Source organism: Gasterosteus aculeatus, chromosome 9 (assembly GCF_964276395.1).
Source record: "Gasterosteus aculeatus chromosome 9, fGasAcu3.hap1.1, whole genome shotgun sequence".
NCBI classification, from domain to species: Eukaryota; Metazoa; Chordata; class Actinopteri; order Perciformes; family Gasterosteidae; genus Gasterosteus; species Gasterosteus aculeatus.
In genome coordinates this window covers 16,036,797-16,057,978 of record NC_135696.1, presented here as the reverse complement: position 1 = coordinate 16,057,978, position 21,182 = coordinate 16,036,797, and the positions used below count along the sequence as shown (strand labels likewise).

General features: G+C 44.2%; 1 protein-coding gene across 2 annotated transcripts in view; it reads right to left on the bottom strand.

Annotated features, from left to right (window-relative positions):
* cntln (centlein, centrosomal protein) overlaps positions 1 to 21,182 on the bottom strand; it is a 71,250-nt gene that overhangs the window by 7,834 nt on the left and 42,234 nt on the right. For both annotated transcript variants that reach the window (XM_040187167.2, XM_040187168.2), the window contains exons 17-26: positions 20,079 to 20,154; positions 18,356 to 18,437; positions 17,733 to 18,004; positions 14,289 to 14,504; positions 12,839 to 12,936; positions 10,019 to 10,145; positions 9,620 to 9,757; positions 8,190 to 8,375; positions 4,466 to 4,663; positions 1,355 to 1,429 (exon numbers count right to left, since the gene is read on the bottom strand). In XM_040187167.2, coding sequence (XP_040043101.2) covers positions 1,355 to 1,429; positions 4,466 to 4,663; positions 8,190 to 8,375; positions 9,620 to 9,757; positions 10,019 to 10,145; positions 12,839 to 12,936; positions 14,289 to 14,504; positions 17,733 to 18,004; positions 18,356 to 18,437; positions 20,079 to 20,154 — 1,468 coding nt within the window. The remainder of the gene's footprint in view (positions 1 to 1,354; positions 1,430 to 4,465; positions 4,664 to 8,189; positions 8,376 to 9,619; positions 9,758 to 10,018; positions 10,146 to 12,838; positions 12,937 to 14,288; positions 14,505 to 17,732; positions 18,005 to 18,355; positions 18,438 to 20,078; positions 20,155 to 21,182) is intronic.

Sequence of the window (21,182 nt, the reverse complement as noted above, 5' to 3'; positions counted from 1 at the left end):
GTTCTGCCCACGGAAAACGTCGATAGCAGGCTGCTGGTGCCGAGGTCTCTGGTGGACACTAGCTCATTCTCCCGGCATCGACAGGCCCGCCAAATCAATATTTAGTTCCCCACTAACAAGCTGCCTCGGGGTCTGAGCCAGAGAGAGAGAGAGAGAGAGAGAGAGAGAGAGAGAGAGAGAGAGAGAGAGAGAGAGAGAGAGAGAGAGAGAGAGAGAGAAAGCAATGCAGGACAGTGGAGGATGGCAGAGAGACAGAGAACAGGGACTGAGAGCTGTCCAGCTAGAAGGGAAAAACATGGATTCAGAAGAGTGTTTGTGTGTGTGTGTGTGTGTGTGTGTGTGGGAGGGGGAGAGGGAGGGTGGAAAGGTCAGGAGAAGAGCTGGGGAACAAGAGAACAGTGTCTGGTGTGTGTCGTGGTGCGGAGGCGACGCATGAGTGCCTACGGCAGCCGCTGACAAGAACACAGACAAGACACACATACACACAGTCGACACTCTCAATCATGCACATATCACAGCGAGCAGACGTTGACAGCACTCGAGTAAAGCTCCAGCAGAGCACTCACAGATGAGTGGCTGTGCACACAAAGACACACACACACACACACACACACACACAAAGTGAAGATGTAGTTGCTTTCCTGTGTTTTATCTTTTATCATCATTGCTTTTTTTTCCAGAGCCTGGAGCACGACACATTTGAGTAAGAATGAAAAATGAATTCTCCGTTTACAGTTGATGGCGGAAACCGGTTCCCAAAATGTTCGAAGCTGAAGACGGACAAAGCAACACATCTGCCATGTTGGGTTAAATGACCAAGTCGAGGATAATGTGTTAATTCATCCCTTCAATAAAATAAAAAATGACACGTACATTTTCAAACAAAAATGTCTCTTTTTAGAAAAACACAAAACGTGACTGTGGTAACAATAACTACTTTTAAAGAAGCTTTATTTGAAATTAAGAACATTAAAATAGCAGCGAAGATACGGTTGAGTTATGTCTACCTGAGCAGAGAATGAAGTCCCTCTCCCTCTCTGTGTGTTGTTATTCAAGCTTCTCTTCTGCTTTTTTTTGGAATGTGCAAATGTGCTTCAGTGCATTTGAGCGTGCCCGACTGGTTAGATCACCCCCAGCATAGACCTCTGCCAAGACAGTTCTCCCAATGTAAATTAAGTGAAAAACGATTTATCCATCCGGATCAGCTTTAATTGAATAGGTGTTTCCTCGGGTCATGCTACACCCCAGTTTTACAAAAAACAAGTCTCTAATTCCTTCCTGCAGGTGGGTTTAGACGTATGTGCAGGGCGGAGTAACTCTGGGTGATCACAGTTGCAGATTTGTGAGCACTGACCTTCTGTTGGAGGATGTGGTTAAGGTGCTGCAGCCACTCCTGGTCGCTGGAACTCTCTGATCGAGGCTCCGCTCCCTGCAAACACAGCGGCAAATACACTTAAATGACAGGATGAAGACTGAAAGATGCAAGAAAAGCAAGTGGAATCATGCCAACGAGGAGAGAGATTATCTTCAATAAATCTCACGAATCTTAGAGTTTTGTACGTGGGTAAAATGTAACATTTTAAGTGAATCAGAAAATAGTCACTTGATGTTTTCTAGAGAGAACCTGCTGCTGCATCTTTAGATTGGCCCCTGTTAGTCTCCTGCTTGAGGGCAGAATTGTAGCATCCCACCAGCCAGGACCTTGAAGAAGCTCTCTGGAGGCTGAGTGGCGAGGTACGCCGGAATACGTTTGCATGCTACTCGTGTATTATGGGTGTTAGCCTTGTTACTGCTAATGACCAGAAAGAAGAGCAAGGGCGGGGCCGTGGACACCTCAGCACTAATGCGTTACCTCTTCACTTCAAACCCCAGGTGTTGCCGCTGGAAATGTTGTGACGAGCCTTGTGCTGCCTCACGGGGGACGCGGGGGAGTGGGGGAGGGGGAGTGCATGTGGCAGAATCTGGCACAAGAGGGTGAGAGAGGGGGCTCTTTTTGTGACTACCCGACTTCAAGCCTCCCGCGGGTTTGAACACAATGTGCGAAGCAGTGCATGTGCTTGAGAGTGAGTGTGCTAGCCCACCCTTGGTAGATATATAACAATGCACTGACCCTCCATCAAACATTAGGTGCAAAACAAACTGGCCCGGCAATTACAGCCTTATTACATCTGGATCATTAACTCCACAACAAGTTGCCTGGGGAGCCCGGAGCTGCTCGGCCCTCTCTGAGGCGAATAACAGCGTGCAGCGCCAAGCATGTGTGGTGCACTTATGGTTGAGCAACTCTTAAATGCCTCCTTTGCATCTATATGCGTACATCACATTGATTTTGTGGGTTTGCGTGTGTGCGTGAGCGTAAAAGGAGCGTGCGTAAGTTTCTGTATGACTTTTAAAAAGCTTTGAAAAATCAATTAACAAATTAAAAATACCAAAAGGCCAGCGAACGAATTCCATTCCCATGAAATAACTGAAAACAGTTGCAGTGCAGTCTATAAATACAGAACCAGCTTCACAAATAGTCTTGACAGAAACTCTCACCTCAGGGACAAATCAACAACATATCAAGGAGGACAGAAAATACATTTATATTAAATAAATATGTATTAAATACGCACAGTTGTGGTCCAAAGTTTACATAAACTTACATAAACACTGTCTTGAGTTTCTAATTATTTCTACAACTCTTATTTTTCTGTGTTGGAATGATTGGAGCACATACATAATTCAACATTGATGAATTTGGGTTCTTTTATGAATTTATTATGGGTCTTCTGAAATGTATATGTATGTATATATATATTTATATATATATATATATATATATATATATATATATATATATATATATAGCCGCAGCAAGCAAAGTCATGAAAGAACATTTTGATATGCATTATATTCTAAAGTACATGGACTTCCAAAGCGAGCAGCAGCGCGCTACAATATTAAAACCCTCCGCTAACATTGTTGTCATGCGAAATCGGCCGAAAAAAGTAAAAATGAAGCCTGAAACCGAACCCGATTGAGCTCTTGGTTGAATTCACACAACCATGTGAATAAATGAATACGCTTGCTACGTGTTGGACTTGTTGAAGACTGCTGGAAAATGCTGATAACCTCACGTCTCATGACGTCCTCAAGTCCAAAAGGAATACATACAAGCTACCAGGGTTCTCGCAAAAGCTCCCAACATTTCTTGACTGAGGTGGGGGGAAGGATATCACTATTTTGAAAAGAGTTCATGAAACTTCAACTGTGTGAAACTTTCCAATTGTGGAGGGTTGTCGACCATATTCTGCAGTTTTAAACACTGAAATGTGATTCAGCATTTGCTGTTCATCTAAACACACATCTGTACAGACACTTTTCTCATGACCTGTTATCAACATTCAACAAATTCAGACAAATTCAGACAAAAGCTGCTATTAGTCAGCATCAGACCGAAATCTACCATGCACATCTACTACCAATGCATCTCCAGCATAGTGTTCAATTAACAAAACAGGAAGGACGCCTCTACCCCGTTAGAGCCCCGAGCAGCACGACATCACCCTCTTTAACACGAGGGAGAAAACAAGTGGTGCAGAGTGTTTTTTACATGCCGATGTTTCAGCTCTGATGGGGGGGACTTTTTTTTAAGTGAGAAACTGTTCCCTGTCATCTCCTGGGTGGAGCCCAGCTGCAAAGGGCTAAAATTGGTTTCAAGTGTGAGTAAGTGCCTGGAGCGCCCTCTCTCATCTCGGGATAGATGGGAGGACGTCCCGGGGGGGGGGGGGGTGGGTGGTTGATTGTAACATGGTATCGCTAATTGATGACATAGCTGGGTATGATCTATAGTCAAGGCCCCACCAAGTTTGAAAAAAAGTGTGAAACTCAAGACTTTTGCAAGCAGCCCGACCGTCAATAGCAAAGATTTTCAGCTCAATGACGGCTCTCAGCCGGGAAGAAAAGGGTTGTACTTACTCAACTTGTGCTGTATTAAATCTTATGTCAAGGTGATCGGGGCTGCAGGTGGTGACGGGTGTTTGATCTTATCCAGAGCAACTTACTTCCCAACTCGTTGGTGACATGTCTTCATGCGTCTAAAGCCAAGGTCCATTTGCATTATTTCACGCATTGGAGTAGAAAGAAAGTGTAGGTGCGGCCTTCGCAGTGTTTCACGTTGCTAACTTTCCACGATCTATCCGCCCATCAATACGGGAAGGTGAAACAGAAGCAGAGACTCACTTCCTTACGTACTTGCCACTGGGCCTTACAGCCTTTCTGGTGGAATTCCTGCGTCTGTCTCGCCACAGTGATGATATTATGTCTTTCTCAGTGCTCTGGTGTAATCACCCCTCAAAAACTTTGAGCGTGTTTTGAAATTGTACACAATAGAAAATCTATTTTAGGCATAATCTTGACCTGATATAGATCCTCAAGTTAGCGTTCGTATGAAATGTTGACCCTCTGTTATATTTGGTCTTACCTGTTCACTGTCCATTATGTCTGCGAGATCATTCTCTGACATATTGAGGATGGAGGCAGCAACGGACTTGGCTTTGATCATAGACGTGGCTGAGCGGAGGCCCTTTGCTCCCACGGCGTTGGCCTGCCTCAACCTCCTCCTCTTCATCAACTGCTGCTTGACCTCTTGAACGTCTAAAAGTATTTCGCTGGCCAGGGCCTGAAGGGGGAGGAGAAAAGAAAGAAGAGATGATGAAATGGATGTACAAAAACAAGACGAATAGCTCGGGCTAGCTGATAAATAAATGAAATTGATCAAGCATGCGCCAGAGAGGCCTAGTACATTATGGAGGGAATATTGAGTCTGACACACTCAGGTTCTCCTCGGTTTCGCCTCACGCTCCCTCGTAGGAATGTGGACCAGAGGGTTTGTTGCCCTGTCGATTGAAAGCTGAGGGAACCCAGCTTTGATACCAAACGCACCCAGAGTTTTGCTGAAAATCTCCAAAGACAGAGAATCACGCATCAGAGAGAGACAGTGGGCTACTGAAAATACAGCCATTCATTTATTTATTTCCTTTCTGAATGTCTCTCTGTACAACAGGGCAACATAACACTGTTAATAATTAAGCTATGAGGGGCGGTTTCAAATGGTGCCCAAGTGAATGGAGAGCGAGACGAGGAAAGCCTGGGATGGCACAGTTGTCGGGCACTAAATGGGAGTTTGCTCTAAATACAGAGAGACAATTAAATGTTAAAACTGCCACTGTACACGGGAAAAGTCAATAAAGTAAACTCCCCTTTGCTTCATTTTGAGCTTATTGATCGAGGCAATAATCTTCTGTATCATTCCCTTGTAAGCCCGCTGAAAAGCTGACCCTGGAATAGATGAGACAGAACTTGCTGTACACAAACTTAGTCTTGGACAAGCAAGGAAGAAGTACAGTGTGTACACACTTATAAAAACATACAAAAAAAGTGAATTACGGTAACACGGGTAATTACACATGAACAAACATCTCCACCACTCTCGCTTAATGTCACCAGGTGCTGTTTACGAAGCAAGTGGTGGTTCTGACAGGAGCGAACCGAATGAGCGGTTAGAGGTGGAGTATGTGGAGTTTACCTGGTAGCAATATGAAATATACACAAGCAGAACAGATACATTCACAAATCAAAAGAATAGGATAACGTTATATATAGCCCATACAGATATAAACAACAACAATACAGGGTATAGAAATCAACTGGTAGAGCTAACTCATGTCTAGTGCAGAGTCTTTTGACGTTAGATAACAGAAATGGGAGCAGTGGATTTTAAATCCAGTTTCATAGCTGGCCTACTACGACTACGTTGATGTAAAATAATCAGAATTGCACTGATTGAACAGGACGAGCAAAAAATCCCAACCATTGTAAACCTCCTAATGAAGGAAGGCAGCGAGCCGCGTTTACTCGTAAGGAATACTCCACTCATTAACTAACGCTCTGAGATCCTATTAATTCATTCACAGCCTAATAGATATTCACTGTCACTGTTCAAGGGTTACATTCAATTGACCCAAACTCTGAATGTACAAGCATCCAGAAAGAGATTAAGGGGAGAATTTATCACTCATTCTCATCCCTGGGAGGGAAAGACCGAGGGAGGGGGATATGCAAGGATTCACACAAAAAAACCCACACACAGACTCGAAAAATTCACACAAGCTATTCAAATACATACAAGGGCGTTGTGTCGGTGTGTGTTTGTTAAGCGCTCATAGCTTGACTAGAACATAAGCACAATTGCCAGAGGAGCAATTTAGACAGGACGAGGATTAGGGCAAAGAGATGGGGATCAAATGAGCAGCGAAAATATATCCTCTTTAATAACTAGCTACCTCTGAACCGCTTCACACACATGAGGACACAAAGGGCCCTTCGACAACATAAAGAGCATAGTGGAAGTAAAAAAAAAAGCTTTTATTTTGTCCAGCACTGTTTGCTGGTGTTCATATACCTTACAAACGAAGATCTTTAGTTACGTGAGCACCGCTTACACAAAAGCTGAATGGATGTATACTGTCACTAGTCACACGTGGAGGTTGTTATTTAGAGTACTTCTTAGCCAAGATATCAAATTCCAATATCATACAAATACTAAAGAGATAATACTCAAATGATGCAAATCCTGTACTTTTTCAGCAAGGATGACAAGCTGAAAAATTCTGTACAAAATAACTACTTTTTGTGTGTGTGTGTGTGTGTGTGTGTGTGTTGAGAAGTAGTTACTACATGCAGGGCTACTGTTTAGCAGTTCAATAGCAGTGCTTACAGCCTGGGGCGTGTGCAGGGGCCAAAAGGGTTTGCTGGCACACAATAAAAAAAATATATTCTACTTTCTTCACACACAAATACAAACACACACACAACAGCACATAGAGGCACAAAGGACAAAAAAAAAGCCCATAAAGACACACACAGACACATCTATACACACAAGCGCAGCCCCCCGGTCCTGATCAATACATGACAAGAGTAAATCTCCTCCGGACGTCAGGCAGTCCAATCAAAGGGCTCGCTGTTCTTATAGGGAATCACAGGAGCCAGGGGGAGGCAAACAATGATGTGAATCCTCCACCATAACACAATGGCCCCGCCAGCCGTGGGTTATGGGAATGGAGGAGAGCAGTTATAAGAGCATGAACTGTGTTTCCATGCATTTCAATACACATGTGCTTTTGCATGTAATGCAGCCTATAGTTATTTGAAGATTCCGTGCATGTGTCTGTTTTCATAAACGCGTACGGTTATGCTGTGTGAAAGAAAAATGAAGGGAGATTAGGAAAAAAGGAAACAAGATTAAAAAAAACACACTCATATGTAAGCAAGCCATACAAGGACAAGAATAGCATCAGTACCTTCTGATATTTTTGGCTTGGGAGGACAAAAGAGAATTGTAACTGCATCCGTGATCTGCCACTTGATTTATGTGTGTGTGTGTGTGCAAATACACTGCCGTCGCTATCTATCTCTGCCAAGGTGTTTGCTGCTTTGATAGACAGGTGTCAGCCGAACAGAGTTGATGGACAGTCTTTATCAGCCACTGCCAGACACACACGCAGGCTGACGCAGACGCACATACACACCTCAAGGTGACGGATTAGTCCGAGACAAAGACAATAGTGCCCATTCCCGTTGGGCACACGGTATCCTCAAAGAGGTAGGCCGCGTCTCCCTATGTGTCAGAAGGAAGTGCAATTTCATGATGGCACATACACACATTGGTACAGAGAGTCAATCCATTCATCTGCTCATCGGATGCAGAGACTTGCACAGGCCAAGCGGGATGTGTAATCTTACCAGTCTGGGTTTCCTCCCAGTAGGACATTCACATAATTTTTCTGAAGCCTGAATTCTCTCAAGCGGTTCCTTTGCATGTGAAGAATCAAATGTTCCAATCTGGGCTTCTTCTGTTAATCACACGCTCAGCTTTTATTCTTTTGATCACTTGCTCGTCTTGGCTGAAATGTCAATTGTCTAAATTGAGAGCATCGCCTTGAGGTTCAGTCATCTCTAATTTAAAAAGGTATTCATTTGTAGATATCACAATATTAGATTTGCTTCATATTGCCAAGCTTTATCAAGAAGTGAGGAGGGTAGAGCAAAGAACAGCTTAACACTAAAAGACCAAAGTCCTTTCCTCTCAAAGCTCTATAGATGCCGACTTCTTTTAGCAAGTCATTGCCTCTTTGGCACAGTACCTTGATGAAGGAATGAAGCTGCTCCAGCTGGGAGAAGGCTTGGCTGAGCTGTCTCTGAATCCTGTCCAGGGCATGGGAGCTCTGCTGGGTCAACCCCTCCATTTGCTCGGTGGCCGTCTGTTCCAGTGCAGCCAAAGCCTGCTCACTGGCTCCCACTCGGGCCTGCAAGGCATGCATGCGCTGCTCCTGCGAAGAAGAATCGTCGGCGGTACACGTGAGCTGAAGGCAAACAATCTTCAGAAAGTAGAGTGTCCGCAAAGGTGCGTGAGACATTTGTGGCAAATGTAGAATTGAACAATTGCCCATTGATTTGGGTTTCAATTATCAGTTTTAGGGCCCTGAGTTAGTTGCGCCCGAAGAGAACCATCTGGAGCGGGTTGCAGTGACCTTGGGCCAACCAGCGATGGCCACCCCCCCCCCCCCCCCCCCCCCTCTTCCCTTCAAACAAGTGTGTGTTTGCTTGATTCAGCTCATGTCGGTGCAGGAGAACACAGAGGAAGAGACGGTGTGTTTGCAGCTACTCACAGAGTCTCTGTGGTTTGTTTCTCTTTATCCTTCTTTATCTTTCTGCTGTACAGGAGTCGTGTTAAGCTGCTGCCAACACAACATTTCCTAATTTAGCTAGTATAGAATTGAAAACTTTTAAATGAAAAAACATGTGACTTTAATTGGGAAGTTAATAGAAAATAAATTGTGTATATTACCAAATTAATAGGGCTTTGTTAGAGACTATAATTCAATAGAAACAAGATTGTTCATATTGTACTGTGGAGAAATAAAGGCTCAAAAGGTGCAAATATAACAGTAAAGTTGAGCCAAATATAGCCTAATATAGTAGGATTGTTTCATTTACAAATGCCATTACATTCACTTAGAGGATAATATTTAACAAAAAGAAAATAAGTTATAGGTATCTATGGGATGTATTTTGCCCACTTTAGGCTTTAACCTAATCTCATTTTATTGGCTTACAACTTGGAATCAATTTTGTACATTTTCCTAGTTGATTCTTTTAAGGTTGATCGGTGTCAGAATCTTATATAAAATTTAATTCACTGTGAATAAAAGTTTTACAGCAATAGATCAAATATTCTCATGGCGTGAATTGTTCTTTTCTGCCCAAAGAGAACTGAAAACAGCTGCTGGGGTGGAAGGATTCATGAAAGGTTTTTCTCTTCATGTCCAGAAACCTTTCTTTTATTTGGACTAATTACCAATGCTTTTGAAATGTGATGTGATATGATGGTGTTTTCCCTGTAGGGGCGGTGTGCCATTGGGGTTGGAGTCTCTCGGCACCTCACCATGTGACTCGAATCCGATTCAAAGGACTGCACTGCCATTCTAAAACTATTATCGATTCATCTTGATGCATCAATAATAAATAATTTAAAATGAAAAAAACACACTTAGACACGGAACAAGTGTCCTACCTTCTTTTCTAGATCCTCCTTCAGTTTTTTACAGGCGGTTTCACATTGACTTTTCTCTGTGGTTGCGACACTCAGTCTCCTCTTGAGAGAATCAACGAGGGCCTTCCTGTTGGTGGCCTCCTCCGATAAAGCTTTCCCCTGCAGAAGTTTGGAACGAAGGACAAACAGGAGGTAGAAAATGAAGCTGAGCGATTCTCAAGGCAGTACTAAAATCATACAATCATACATTTCACTTATCTATTCTATTAGTTGAGGTAAGGGTTACCACAATTGATTATTTTGATTTGAGGTCATTGAGTGAACATACTATATGCCATATGAGAAATACAGAGCACTGCAACGAGTCATTCTTTGTCCTTCTACCAAGGGGCATCCGACTGTCAGCAGGGTTTCACGTACCTTCTTCTCCAGTTCCTCCACCTGCCCACGGTAACTTTTCTCCATCTCCTGCAGGAACTTCAGTCTCGTCTTCAAGTCCTCCACCAGCTGCCTCTTCATGGTCACATCTCGCTCCGTGTGGCTCGCCCTGAGAAACACACACATCAATAAATGTGCATTTCACATTCATGCACAGGCACACATTCTGAGAGAAATGCACATACACACACACACACACACACACACACACACACACACACACACACAAGCTGGCAAGCACAGTGTCCCCATGCAGTGCATCAGGCATGACAGCTCATTATGACAACTAAATACACTGGCATGCTGTTTGGGGAAGTAGAAGGGGGGTGTGTGAAATAAGGATGCATATATAATTCTAACTGGCATATATTAGGACAAGTGCTCTGGCGGGGAATGCCGCACTAAGTGTGACTGGGGAGTCCTTTTGACAAACGGCATTTTGAATCAGCAGTGACACTACTTGAAAGACTGTTAACAAGTATTTAAATGTTTATTATTCGCGGCTCAGCATTACACCAGTAACATATTAAAACACGTCAGCGGGGGGACCTGGCTTGGGAAAGACTGATTACGGAGGGAACGTGTTCTAAAAAATATTGTTTGTTTTTGCACTGCACTGTGCTGATAATTCTTCCCTAAAGAGAGGCTAATGTCTCGGTGTTGTAAGATATTCATGTCGTAACTGTTTCAAACATGCGCCCCGTGTCACTTCCTATTTTGATAACTTGCTGTATTGACATGCTTAATATTCCAGCATCCGCGAGGCCTTGTACTAAATGGGCTCAGTATGTTAGTATGCTTTATTCTGTTTTCATAAAAGGCAAATACGAGGCATTTTTCATGGTTGTCTTTACCTCGGGGAATTAGAACAAATAGAATAAAGATCATAAGCTTGCAGTTAATTAAAATGTTTTTCCCGGCCTTTTTTTTTTTCATTTCAAAGATGTAGTAGATGATCACATTCGCATCATGGCTCATGGATTTTGAATAAACAGATGACGAAACGTTAGAGCAAATGCTTTCGTGTAAGTAAATGTCCCTGTCTCCCTAGGTGGATGAAGGCCTGAGGGCAGACTGGCTAAATAAATGTGAGCTTGTCCTATTGGAGTGACATTAAATTAAATGAGAGAGAGTCTAGCCCGGGGTCTTTGGGGGAAAGTAGCGCTGGCTGGATACCCCATGGATTTGGCCATTAATGAGAAAACCCATATTGAACCTTTCAGATGACTGTCTGGTGTTGACTTAAAGACGGAGAGCAGCAATAATAGCCCCAGCCGGCTCCCTCTGTCCCAATGCTAATGGCAATTAGATCGACAACATTTATTTTAGTTCTCGACTTCTGCGCCCCAAAAAGAATAGAGGATAAAAAAGAATGCGGGATACGTGGCGCTTCAGCCAGAGCGTGTGATCTCTATTTATGAGTGTTAGTGGAAAGAGAGCCTCAAACTACATCGCCATGCCTCACACGCTTGTTCCCTTTGTTCTGCGCTTGTTGGCGATATTGTTCATCAAACATGCGTGTATTGTAATGATAACAGTCAGTGGTCTGAAGCGCGAGTGCATAGCCAGAGAGCCAGAGCGCACATTTCTGTGTATGTTGTTAGGCATGGAGTGCGGGTGGACGTTTCATGTGGCTGATAGACAACAGGGCTAAAGATGAAAGAAGCGGCTTCATAAATAAGGCAGGGCCGTAGTGCCGGATATTGACTGAGGACATGCCGGTATACTTTGAAATTCATTCCTTTTCCCCCCTCTCTTCTCTTCTTTAAGGCGAAGCAGCCTTGCTCCCCGTGTGTGTGTGTGTGTGTGTGTGCGCTGAGATGTATATTTCAGAGACGTCTAGACATGTCTTTCATTCTGAGAAGGGGTCCCTCCATGGAGGCAAATGGTGAGGTAGGCAAGAAAAGATGGCGAGTTACATGCGTGTGTGCGTGAGTGCACAACAGTGTGTGACAAAATCCAGAGGAGGCTGTCGTGGAAACCTAAGGGATGTACACGGTGTCTGGCTGTGATCCGCTGTGCTTCAGTCACACACAAACACACACCCACTGCGATCGTACACATGCCCTGGATGCATTATTGAGAATGGCAGGCAGAGGACACACCATACCAAACAAAGAGAATGAGAGGGAAGGAAGGCTTTGTACCCTTCCCTCAGTTCAAAGATGAGACACTAATGCAGCATGGTGATGCACAACACGGTTTCCCTGAGTGAATTGTTTACAGCTGTACATTCTGACTTTGTGATGCAGCGATTGATACGGTAGGCAAACCATGTAACTCATTAGGGATTGTGGCCTACAGGCCAGAGTGATGCTGTGTGGGTTTTAGTGTCATGGGCCAAAATGGTCCCTCCTTGCGGCACACAAACGATCGATACGCTGCTTTGATCAGCACTCCGTACCAGCTACCCACATAAGTAACATCGCACTACATGACACACAAGACACCCACGTGCTCGCATGTGCATAGGCCCCAATTCCTTCAGTAATTTCTATTCACTTGCTCACGAGAACACGCATAATATCACAAATGATTCACGCAAGAGGAGAAGCATGCCTGGGTGGAGTGGAGCAGACAGCGTGCTGCCACATGGTGGAATCAAACACTACAGATGGGAGCTGCGGAGAACGTGCAAACATGCCTACGGAGGAGAAACAGGGAGACGGAGAGACAAAAACAGAGGCAAGCATGCAAAAAGAAAAAAAATGGAATGTAGCCGCTGTTAGAAAAGACACAAGGAGAAAGACTCAGTAATACCAAGGAAGAAAAAGTGTAATGTAAAAAAGGTGTGAAACTAACCTGTCCTGCAGCTGACGGAGTTTGTCTTCCTTCTCCTGGAGTTGGCCTCGCAGGGCTTTGTTAGCTGCCACCTGCCTTGTGACCTCCGCACCTGCACTCTGGGGAGAGGGCACATGCTGTGTGTGTGTGTGTGTTTCTTAATGCGTTTCGGTGTGCGATCGGAGGTGGGGGGAGGTTTTCGCGACACGGCTGATGACAGGTCAGGCACAGCATGCCTCCTCATTATAGTTACAGCGGGAGGGTGGAAGGTGCTAAAAGAGGTTAAAAGGAAAGCTGTATTTTTCAAAGTGGATGGCAAAAAGGGTAATAGGAAAAAATAACAATATATGGACCTAAACAACACTATATATTTTGATGGGGGCTATACTGTTTATACAAAAAAAAACTAATATGTTGAACATATTTAAAAAATATAACAACATTTCATCTTGATGATTAAAAATACATCTTTTTTTGTTTTGACGCTTTAAATCTCTGCATTGCAACATATTAAGACACACGCCTCATGATGACAGCCTGACGTCTGATCACTCGTCTGATGGATATTTGAACGTGCATGTTCACTTTGGTTTAAAGGGCCGAGGCTCTCTTGCGGGAATTGTAACAGTACAAGCTTTTGACAATGTGCTCTCTCAGTGCGTGCACCCCCACGGTGCATCCCTCGCCTCTCCCTTTCCCTGTCACCTGACATGACTTCCTTGGCTATGTGTAATGACAGCGGCAATCTGCTCGGTGACACTGATGAGCTCGCTGCGGAGCGGGTGATGGCGCCGCGGCACCACTCGCACCTCATTCCCTATGATGTAGGGCACGTCTCTACTGTTATTCCCCAGTTCTCATCTTTCTGACAGGTACCCGGTAACAAGATCAAATGATAAGAAAATGCTAATTTGTGTCGAAATCACACGCAATTTCAGGTGATTTTGAGTGTAGATGGAAAGGCTCAAGAATTTGGTTTTTATTTAACATGATTTGAAAGTAAAACCTTAAGAGAGTTCAATTTCGATTTTCTAAACTCCTAAAGAAAAACTGGCTATTTGAGGCGTTAAAGGGACTCCGAAATATCAATATTTGATCAAATACCAGTGAGAGTTTTTATCGGAATAAAAACATGAGTTTGATTTGAGCATAATAAGTACAAGGGGCACACAAAGAAAATTCCTATTGAAATGTGCAAACTTCAAAATTTGCATTCTTTTTTTCCCCATCAACTTGCCTGTACAGATGGAAACTAATTTTCATCTACATGTTTGTCAAAGATTCTTTGAACCAAACGGCACTGAACCGTGTTTTCAATTGCTCGTTATTCATGGCATTATCTGCTCAAGCTTCATGGCGCACAGAATTGGAAATGAACACAATCCTTAATACCATCATCCTATTAAGAGATTTATCTCATAAGGCATGAAGCCCATTCATTAGAAACTGTTAACCACTCGTAACCACTAACCTTAAGTCTGGCTTGGAGTTGTTTGACCTCGGCCTCCAGGGCCTGCAGGGCCGGATTAGCTGGGGGGGGCGCGGTCCCGCCATGGCAGGAGCACATTGCGTTCACTGGTGCTGTTGGCACAGCTTGTTGGGGTAACGTGCTCTGCCTCCACTGCTCCAGCTCCATCTGCAGAACCTTCTTCTGCCGCTCCTTACCAGCCAGGTCAGAGGTCAGCTTCTGCAACCGACAGACAGAATAGGTGATCTAGATTCTGCTAATGATACTTCAAATAAACAAATAAAGTTTTTCAACTGTTACTAAACCAAGGAGACCTAATTCTTTGTCATGTGATAATGAGAGCAACACCAAAAAGTAATGGGAGACCTGATGTACTAAACCAAATCCCAGCTTTCTCTGCAAAGATGCAAAAATACTTAATATTAAATTCACAGTACATTAATATTATAGACGCAGAGACAGAGTAAACGCATTATGGTGGAAATATGTATGCGTTAGCACCAGGGGGGGCTGCGCTTCAATATCTGGTCTTTGATTAATGTCCTTTTTTATGCTAATTAGAAGGCAGATGATGTTGCTGCTCCGTCAATAGGGCCAAATTCTCAGTGTGATTGGAGTGCATAATAAAGGCATCCTGGAGAATCGGAGAGCACTTTGTGACGGAGTGAATCCTAGTGAGAGGATGAGTTTACAGTGCCAAAAGATAATGGCACTGGCTGATCATGTCAAATCTACAGTGTATCAACGCTTCTAAACACAAGCTTCTGAGGTTAACGCTGTTAACAACAAGCTAAAACAAAATCTCTCAACAAAATATGGGGCATAAACACATCTGTTTGGTTCAATACTGCCACAATTAGCTGACCTGGTATAATTTCAAACATCAAGAATGCTCAATGCCACAAACAGGGACATGATACATGATGCTGCACACATGGAGTAAATGCTGGAACACACACACACACACACACACCAAAGTGAAACCACAGATTCCCAGGAGTTTGCTCTCTGCTCTGCATACATGGAGGTTATTGATATCTGGTTGCTGGCTGACACCTTTTAATAGAATCCCTCTTGTTTTAGGTTTCCTCTCCTCTGTTGAAGACACGCATGCCGTGTCCCCCGGGAGGGAGGGAGAGAGCGAAGTAGGAGTGATCGAGTGGGAGAGAGGAAGGAGAGGAGAATGAAAAGCGAGGCTGGGGCTGCAGTTGCCGCGGTGCACGCATTAAGAACGGCATTGATGGCAGTTCCTGTAATACAGGCTTTGATTTCACGGCGCGTATTCAGCCCTGGAGAGAGATGACACTGACATGGGGCGGATTTACTGGTGGTCCATTAGGCTGGAAAAAGGGGACACCTCTCTCTCTTTCTCGCATCTGAGCAGGAGTCTCACTGATAACTTTCCGCGTGGTACTCAATCAGAAGCAGGAAGAATTTGGAAACCAGTTGTAATAGCGACACATATACACATGCAGAAATCACAGTGACTTTGTAAAGCAATCAACAGAGACATTAGTGTAATGTCTGTATATTTTAAAAAGGTAGTGGGTTGTCTGTTGCACCCACTAATCCTGTGATAATCCGGCCCTTACGTGTTTGAGGAGGGTAGTGCACTCGGCACGTGAAGAGATAAAGCTGCTAGATTTGCGAAGCCATGTCAGAGTACACTGCAAAGTGAAGTAGACAAGGAAGTAATGACAGAGTGAAGTAGATAATCCAAGTTACAAAAATGATCCTGTATTTGGATGATACGCATGACTAGCACATTTTGTCAAGACCTTGGTAGAAAGAGGAGGGAATGCTTTACCTGTCACCTGAGGTTTTAAGCTTCTTCAGCTATTCCTTCAAGATCAAATGGTTTGGATAATCTGTCTAAAACCTTCATGGTTTATTTGCAACCATCAAAATAATCTGATTGTTGGTATAACTTGGCACATTGGACTTTGTTGCAGTAATATTACCGTGGTCGCTAAACCCCACCACTAGCATCATAACCAAACCAAGTAATAATAGGAATCATCTTTTTCTGAAAATACTGTAGCAGCTATTAAAATGCAGTTAGAAACTCATACAGCGACTACAGACGGAAGTTAGATAAAACAAGAAGCAGCCTAAATAATGAAAGGTTAAGTGGTACACACCGTTCCCGCCCCATTGAACATCTGATATTGCAATAAATTGAGAGAAGATGCTTTTGGAGAGTTTTACAATTATTCAGCTTTTTCCTGCTCCAAACCTTCCACTATCCAAGACCGGTCGATCTCTAGGCAACACAAACAAGTTTCTGAGAAACTGCCATGCTACTTCTCACATGATGGCCCCTGTGGAGGCTGTCCTAGGCCAATTACAAGCAGAGAGTTTTAGTTTGAAAGTTGGCAAGGACCGCCTGGAACAAGCCCAAAGTCCATCACCTCTTGCCCTTTGCAGAGAGGGCAACAACACATGGCTTCGGCCAGTCAGCCGGCTCCAACTTTCTCTGGTGGAGTGGCATTAATACTGCAGGAGGGGAGAGGAAACAAACAGGAAGACAACAATCCCCTCTCTGTCCACTCATTGACAGTGTATATGTGTGTGTGTGTGTGTGTGTGTGTGTGAGTGTGTCTGTGCAACCTCGTGTGGCTTTACTGCTGTGCCTCAGTCTAAGGTCTCGTTGGGCCTTAGCAATCAGATTCCTGGGTGGGGGCACAAGGGCCACTTCCTAGACAGCAGCACTATAAGGGCCGCACTCTGACCTCTGTGTGTGTGTGTGTGTGTGTGTAGGTGTAATATACTGTATCTGTACCATTCACTCATTAAACATAAGGACATACAGGCACATACGCCTAATCAGGCGCCCAGTGGGACCTCACTGGCTGCTGCCGCTATTTCTGAATCCACCAAAAGAAGTCTCCTGCCTGTCTGATTAACGACTATCCGTCTAGGTGTTGGTGTGTGTATTTGTGGGCACAAAGTGTGTGTGTGTGTGTTTTTGTGTATGTTGGTTTGTAAAAGGACAACCTGGCAGGTGAGGTACATTTTAGGGCCAAAGTACTTGGTGTTTTATTTATAGTCCTTAGCAAGTCTAACAGTTTCCTACCTGGAGGCAGATACTAAATAACTAAATGAGTGTGTGGCAGTGGTCACCGCGTGTGTGTGTGTGTGTGTGTCTGCACACACGGGGTCTTGCATACAGCGAAATGTTAGTGCAAGTGACACAGACTGCTGTGGAGGAACTGCCTTGTTGAAACATTCAGCGAGACAACAGCAGAGTGGAAGAGAGGAAAAAAGAGGGAGAGAGATCATCGTCCCCCCTCCTGATCCGTGCCGCTGACCTCCACAGAAAAGAGTCGCCCTGAAGCCATTTATTGTGCGTGATAGACGCACTGCACTCACAAATAAAGAATAAAGAAACACATCAATGAAAATTACCAACACTTTCCAATTGACTGATTTCCCTGTTAATGTTACCTGTGCTCGCTGCTCGCTGATCCAGAGTTTCTCGGTGAGGGAGTCGAGTTGTGCCGTGTTTTTCTCATTGGCCCTTCGAAGCTCCCTGGCAGAAAGCAGAGCGTCTTTCTTGGCACTTCGCAGTATGTCAATGTGATGCTGGAGGGACTCTGTGCGCTGCTGCAGAGAAGAGGAGGAGTAGTGCCGGGTCTTCATTAGCATCCTCTTCTTCCTCCTCCACCTCCTTTCCTCTCCTCTCGTCCCTCGGTCCCACGGCTCATGCTGTTCAACGTCTAACAGGAGGAAGTACACGCAGGCACCTCAGAGTCGACAAGTGCAGCGAACAAATCCCTATTTAGAAGCTACTGGTGGGAGTTAACAGGCTTATGTAAAAGTGTATCTGTGTATGCACAGGTGAAAATGGTGATATATTTAACTACTTGAATGATTAACATTTTCCATTTATAACCAATTCAAGAGTGTCAAGTTCCAAAAACTAACAAAAACGAAGCTTGTTAACTTCTGAGATACTTGTTTCCGATCGACAGCATGTACACGCATCGAGTGTTCTTCCTGCTGCAATTAATAGTCGATTAGACTTTTTGTAGTTCTGCAGGGGTGTGAAAAAGGAAAACTCATGCTACCTCGGGCCGGAACATGTTTATTTTTCCAGTCGGATTCGGCTCCTGTTGGCGCTGTGTTTGACATCAGTGAACACCTGTAGGACTGAAAGAACAGAAAAGACAAGAGACAGAGATGAAAAGCAGCTGTTAGGTTTAACACCGGTTGACATGTTGTGCCTCCTGAAACGCAGCTCATAATGACACCATGATCACAGGCTGTGCTCAGTTTAACGCGGCAAGACAAATCACCCGGTGTTTTAATAATTCACCTGAGCGCGTTCGACTGACTTCGACGCAAATGCTCCTCAGGCCGGGTATTACTTCTGACAGGCGCCTGCACACTCCGCCTCTGTTCGATCACCGCGGAAAAGCCGAGACTCACTCTTACAGTATGACTTGTGTGCGTGCAGTCATTTGGTCTGCACATGTGTGTGTGTGTGTGTGTGTGACACACTCCCGAATGCACCATCGTTTGTAGTGACATCAAAGAAGCCCCCCCGCCCCTTTCTTGTCTGCCTGTTTCCTTTGTACAAAGGGTCAGGTAGGAGCTGATCAGTGCCAGGTTTGATCACACGGTGCCTTGCAGAGAGAAGAGTGTGTGTGTGGGGGAGGGTGGGGGACCCTTTGGCGTGTCATGAGGGGCCGGGGGCTGTCACAGCGAGCAGCCCGGGAAGAGCTGATGAGCACATTTAGCGGATCTGGAGCGGTGAAACTCAAGGGGATCTGAGAGTGAGGGTCCTGACAGCTCCCAGGCTACATGTACTACAACAGCCGCCTCCACCATCTACCGAGCTCCCCTCCTTGTGGAGACCGAATATCTTTAAAGGGTCCCCTTTTTTCCCCACTTCTCTCCCTTCTTGACGGACACATCTCTCTGGGGTTCGGAGCTGCCATGTCCTGCTATGAAGTGGATTGATACGAACAAGAGAAAGGGTCCAGGCGTATTGATTTCCATGGGGTGGAGAGCATGTGGAAGGAGAAAAAGCACCGACAACAACACATGGGATGATTTTTGTATATGCTAGAGCAATGGAGGTTGAGATAGTTACAAGAGCACTCGTCCATATCCTGGCGAATCGCACAAACCTTTATAGCTGTTTTTACCTTCATTGTAAAAAATGTGCACTTTCGTAGGCTGATAAGATCTCAAATGGGTACCAAAAAAAAGACTATCCAGTATTAACCAGCAGCAATTAGACTTCAACCCAATCACCCTGTCAGAATAAATGTGAAATGAAACATAAGCTGTAGGTAAATTAAATTCATTACATTACATGTCATTTAGCTGACGCTTTTATCCAAAGCGACTTAATAATTGCATTCAACCATAGGGTACAGACTCAGAAGAGCAAATAACAAGAAAGTGCAATTTCATCAAATAAGCCAATTTACAATTTGCTATAGATAAATTGTACTTATAATGCCACTTAAGTGATACAACTTGTTAATCTTTTAATCGAGGTAGTCTGAAATTTACTCATTACGTAAAGCAGGTTGACAGATTCTGTTTAAATAAACAAGGAATAATTTACTTTGAATATTCTAAATAACACAATTAAAATATTGTATAATAAAACCATTCTATCATTTGTATTAACTGTGCTGATAAGCAGTCTCCATCAATAACCGAACAATGGTTTAGAATGTATGGGGCGGAAAATATTGCTTATATCAGAATAAGCGTGTCACAACAATGTGCTCTCAAACTATTCAAAGGATATCATTTATTCCTTTGATGACCCACCTTTTTGTCAGGCCATTGTCTGTAGGACGGCGCCCCTGCGGTCACACTGTTGAGACTGTCCTCGTACTCTTCACCACTGTCAGAGTAAAGAAAAGGCGTTATTACAGGCCATTAAGGCCTCTCAAAGCGAACACAACTACACAAAATCCAATTTACCTTTTATGGTTGATTTAGTTGACATCGGGCAAAAATATGTGCATTTCGAACCCCCCCTCTACCCCGGACTTCCAACAGAAAATCAATGTCCCATCCAAATTCTGCGCTGAAAGTGTAAATGTGAGTGTAAATGAAGTGAAAAGCTACAGTGCCTGGTGCCGATGGTGAATGCATCAACATGTATGAGAGCGGCTGTGGCCTTCATTAGCCCTCTCGCTGTGACAGACGTGTGTGAGAGGCACGGCTGAGCGGAGCCAAGCAAAGTTGCGTCTGATGGACACACGGCAACGGCTTCCTGGGACACACATACACACACGCTGACACACACACACACAGGTTTATTGACAGTGACCTTTGACGTGAAGGTGGAAGCCAGTGACATTTACGCTGGCGGGTTTATTAAGGTGGGGCCTGGGAGAAGCAGCGGAGGTAAAGACCACAGTGAGAGGATCTAACTGGAACATGACAGGGCTGTGGGGCTAGTTAGGGTTAAAGCCGGTCTGGAAGGGGCACAGGGACTCGCTGAGGATCACTAATCACCACCACTAACACCGAGGTCACAAGCATTTGATGGAAAATGGCACCGGTTTCATGCTGGTGTCTGAAATCGTCTGACAATAAGTTGGAAAAGTAATTACGCATCGCATAAAGATTCAAATTGACAAATACTACGGACAATACTGTCTCAAGCTGTACGCAGTGAACATCAGGCCAAACCAGTATGTTGAGCTGGCATGGTATGGCAAGATTTTAGAAAGTCTAAAAACATCCGCTCATTTTAAAGCCCGCATGCAAAAACTGTGCGAATGAGGTGTTGATGTGGGACTCACGTGGTGTGATGAGTATGAAAATGTAGGGAATCATAATCCTCTGCACCCACCATGTCTCTACCTTGAGACGCCACCATCATTAAAACACCTGATAAACGTCCTCTCATAGATGGCTTAG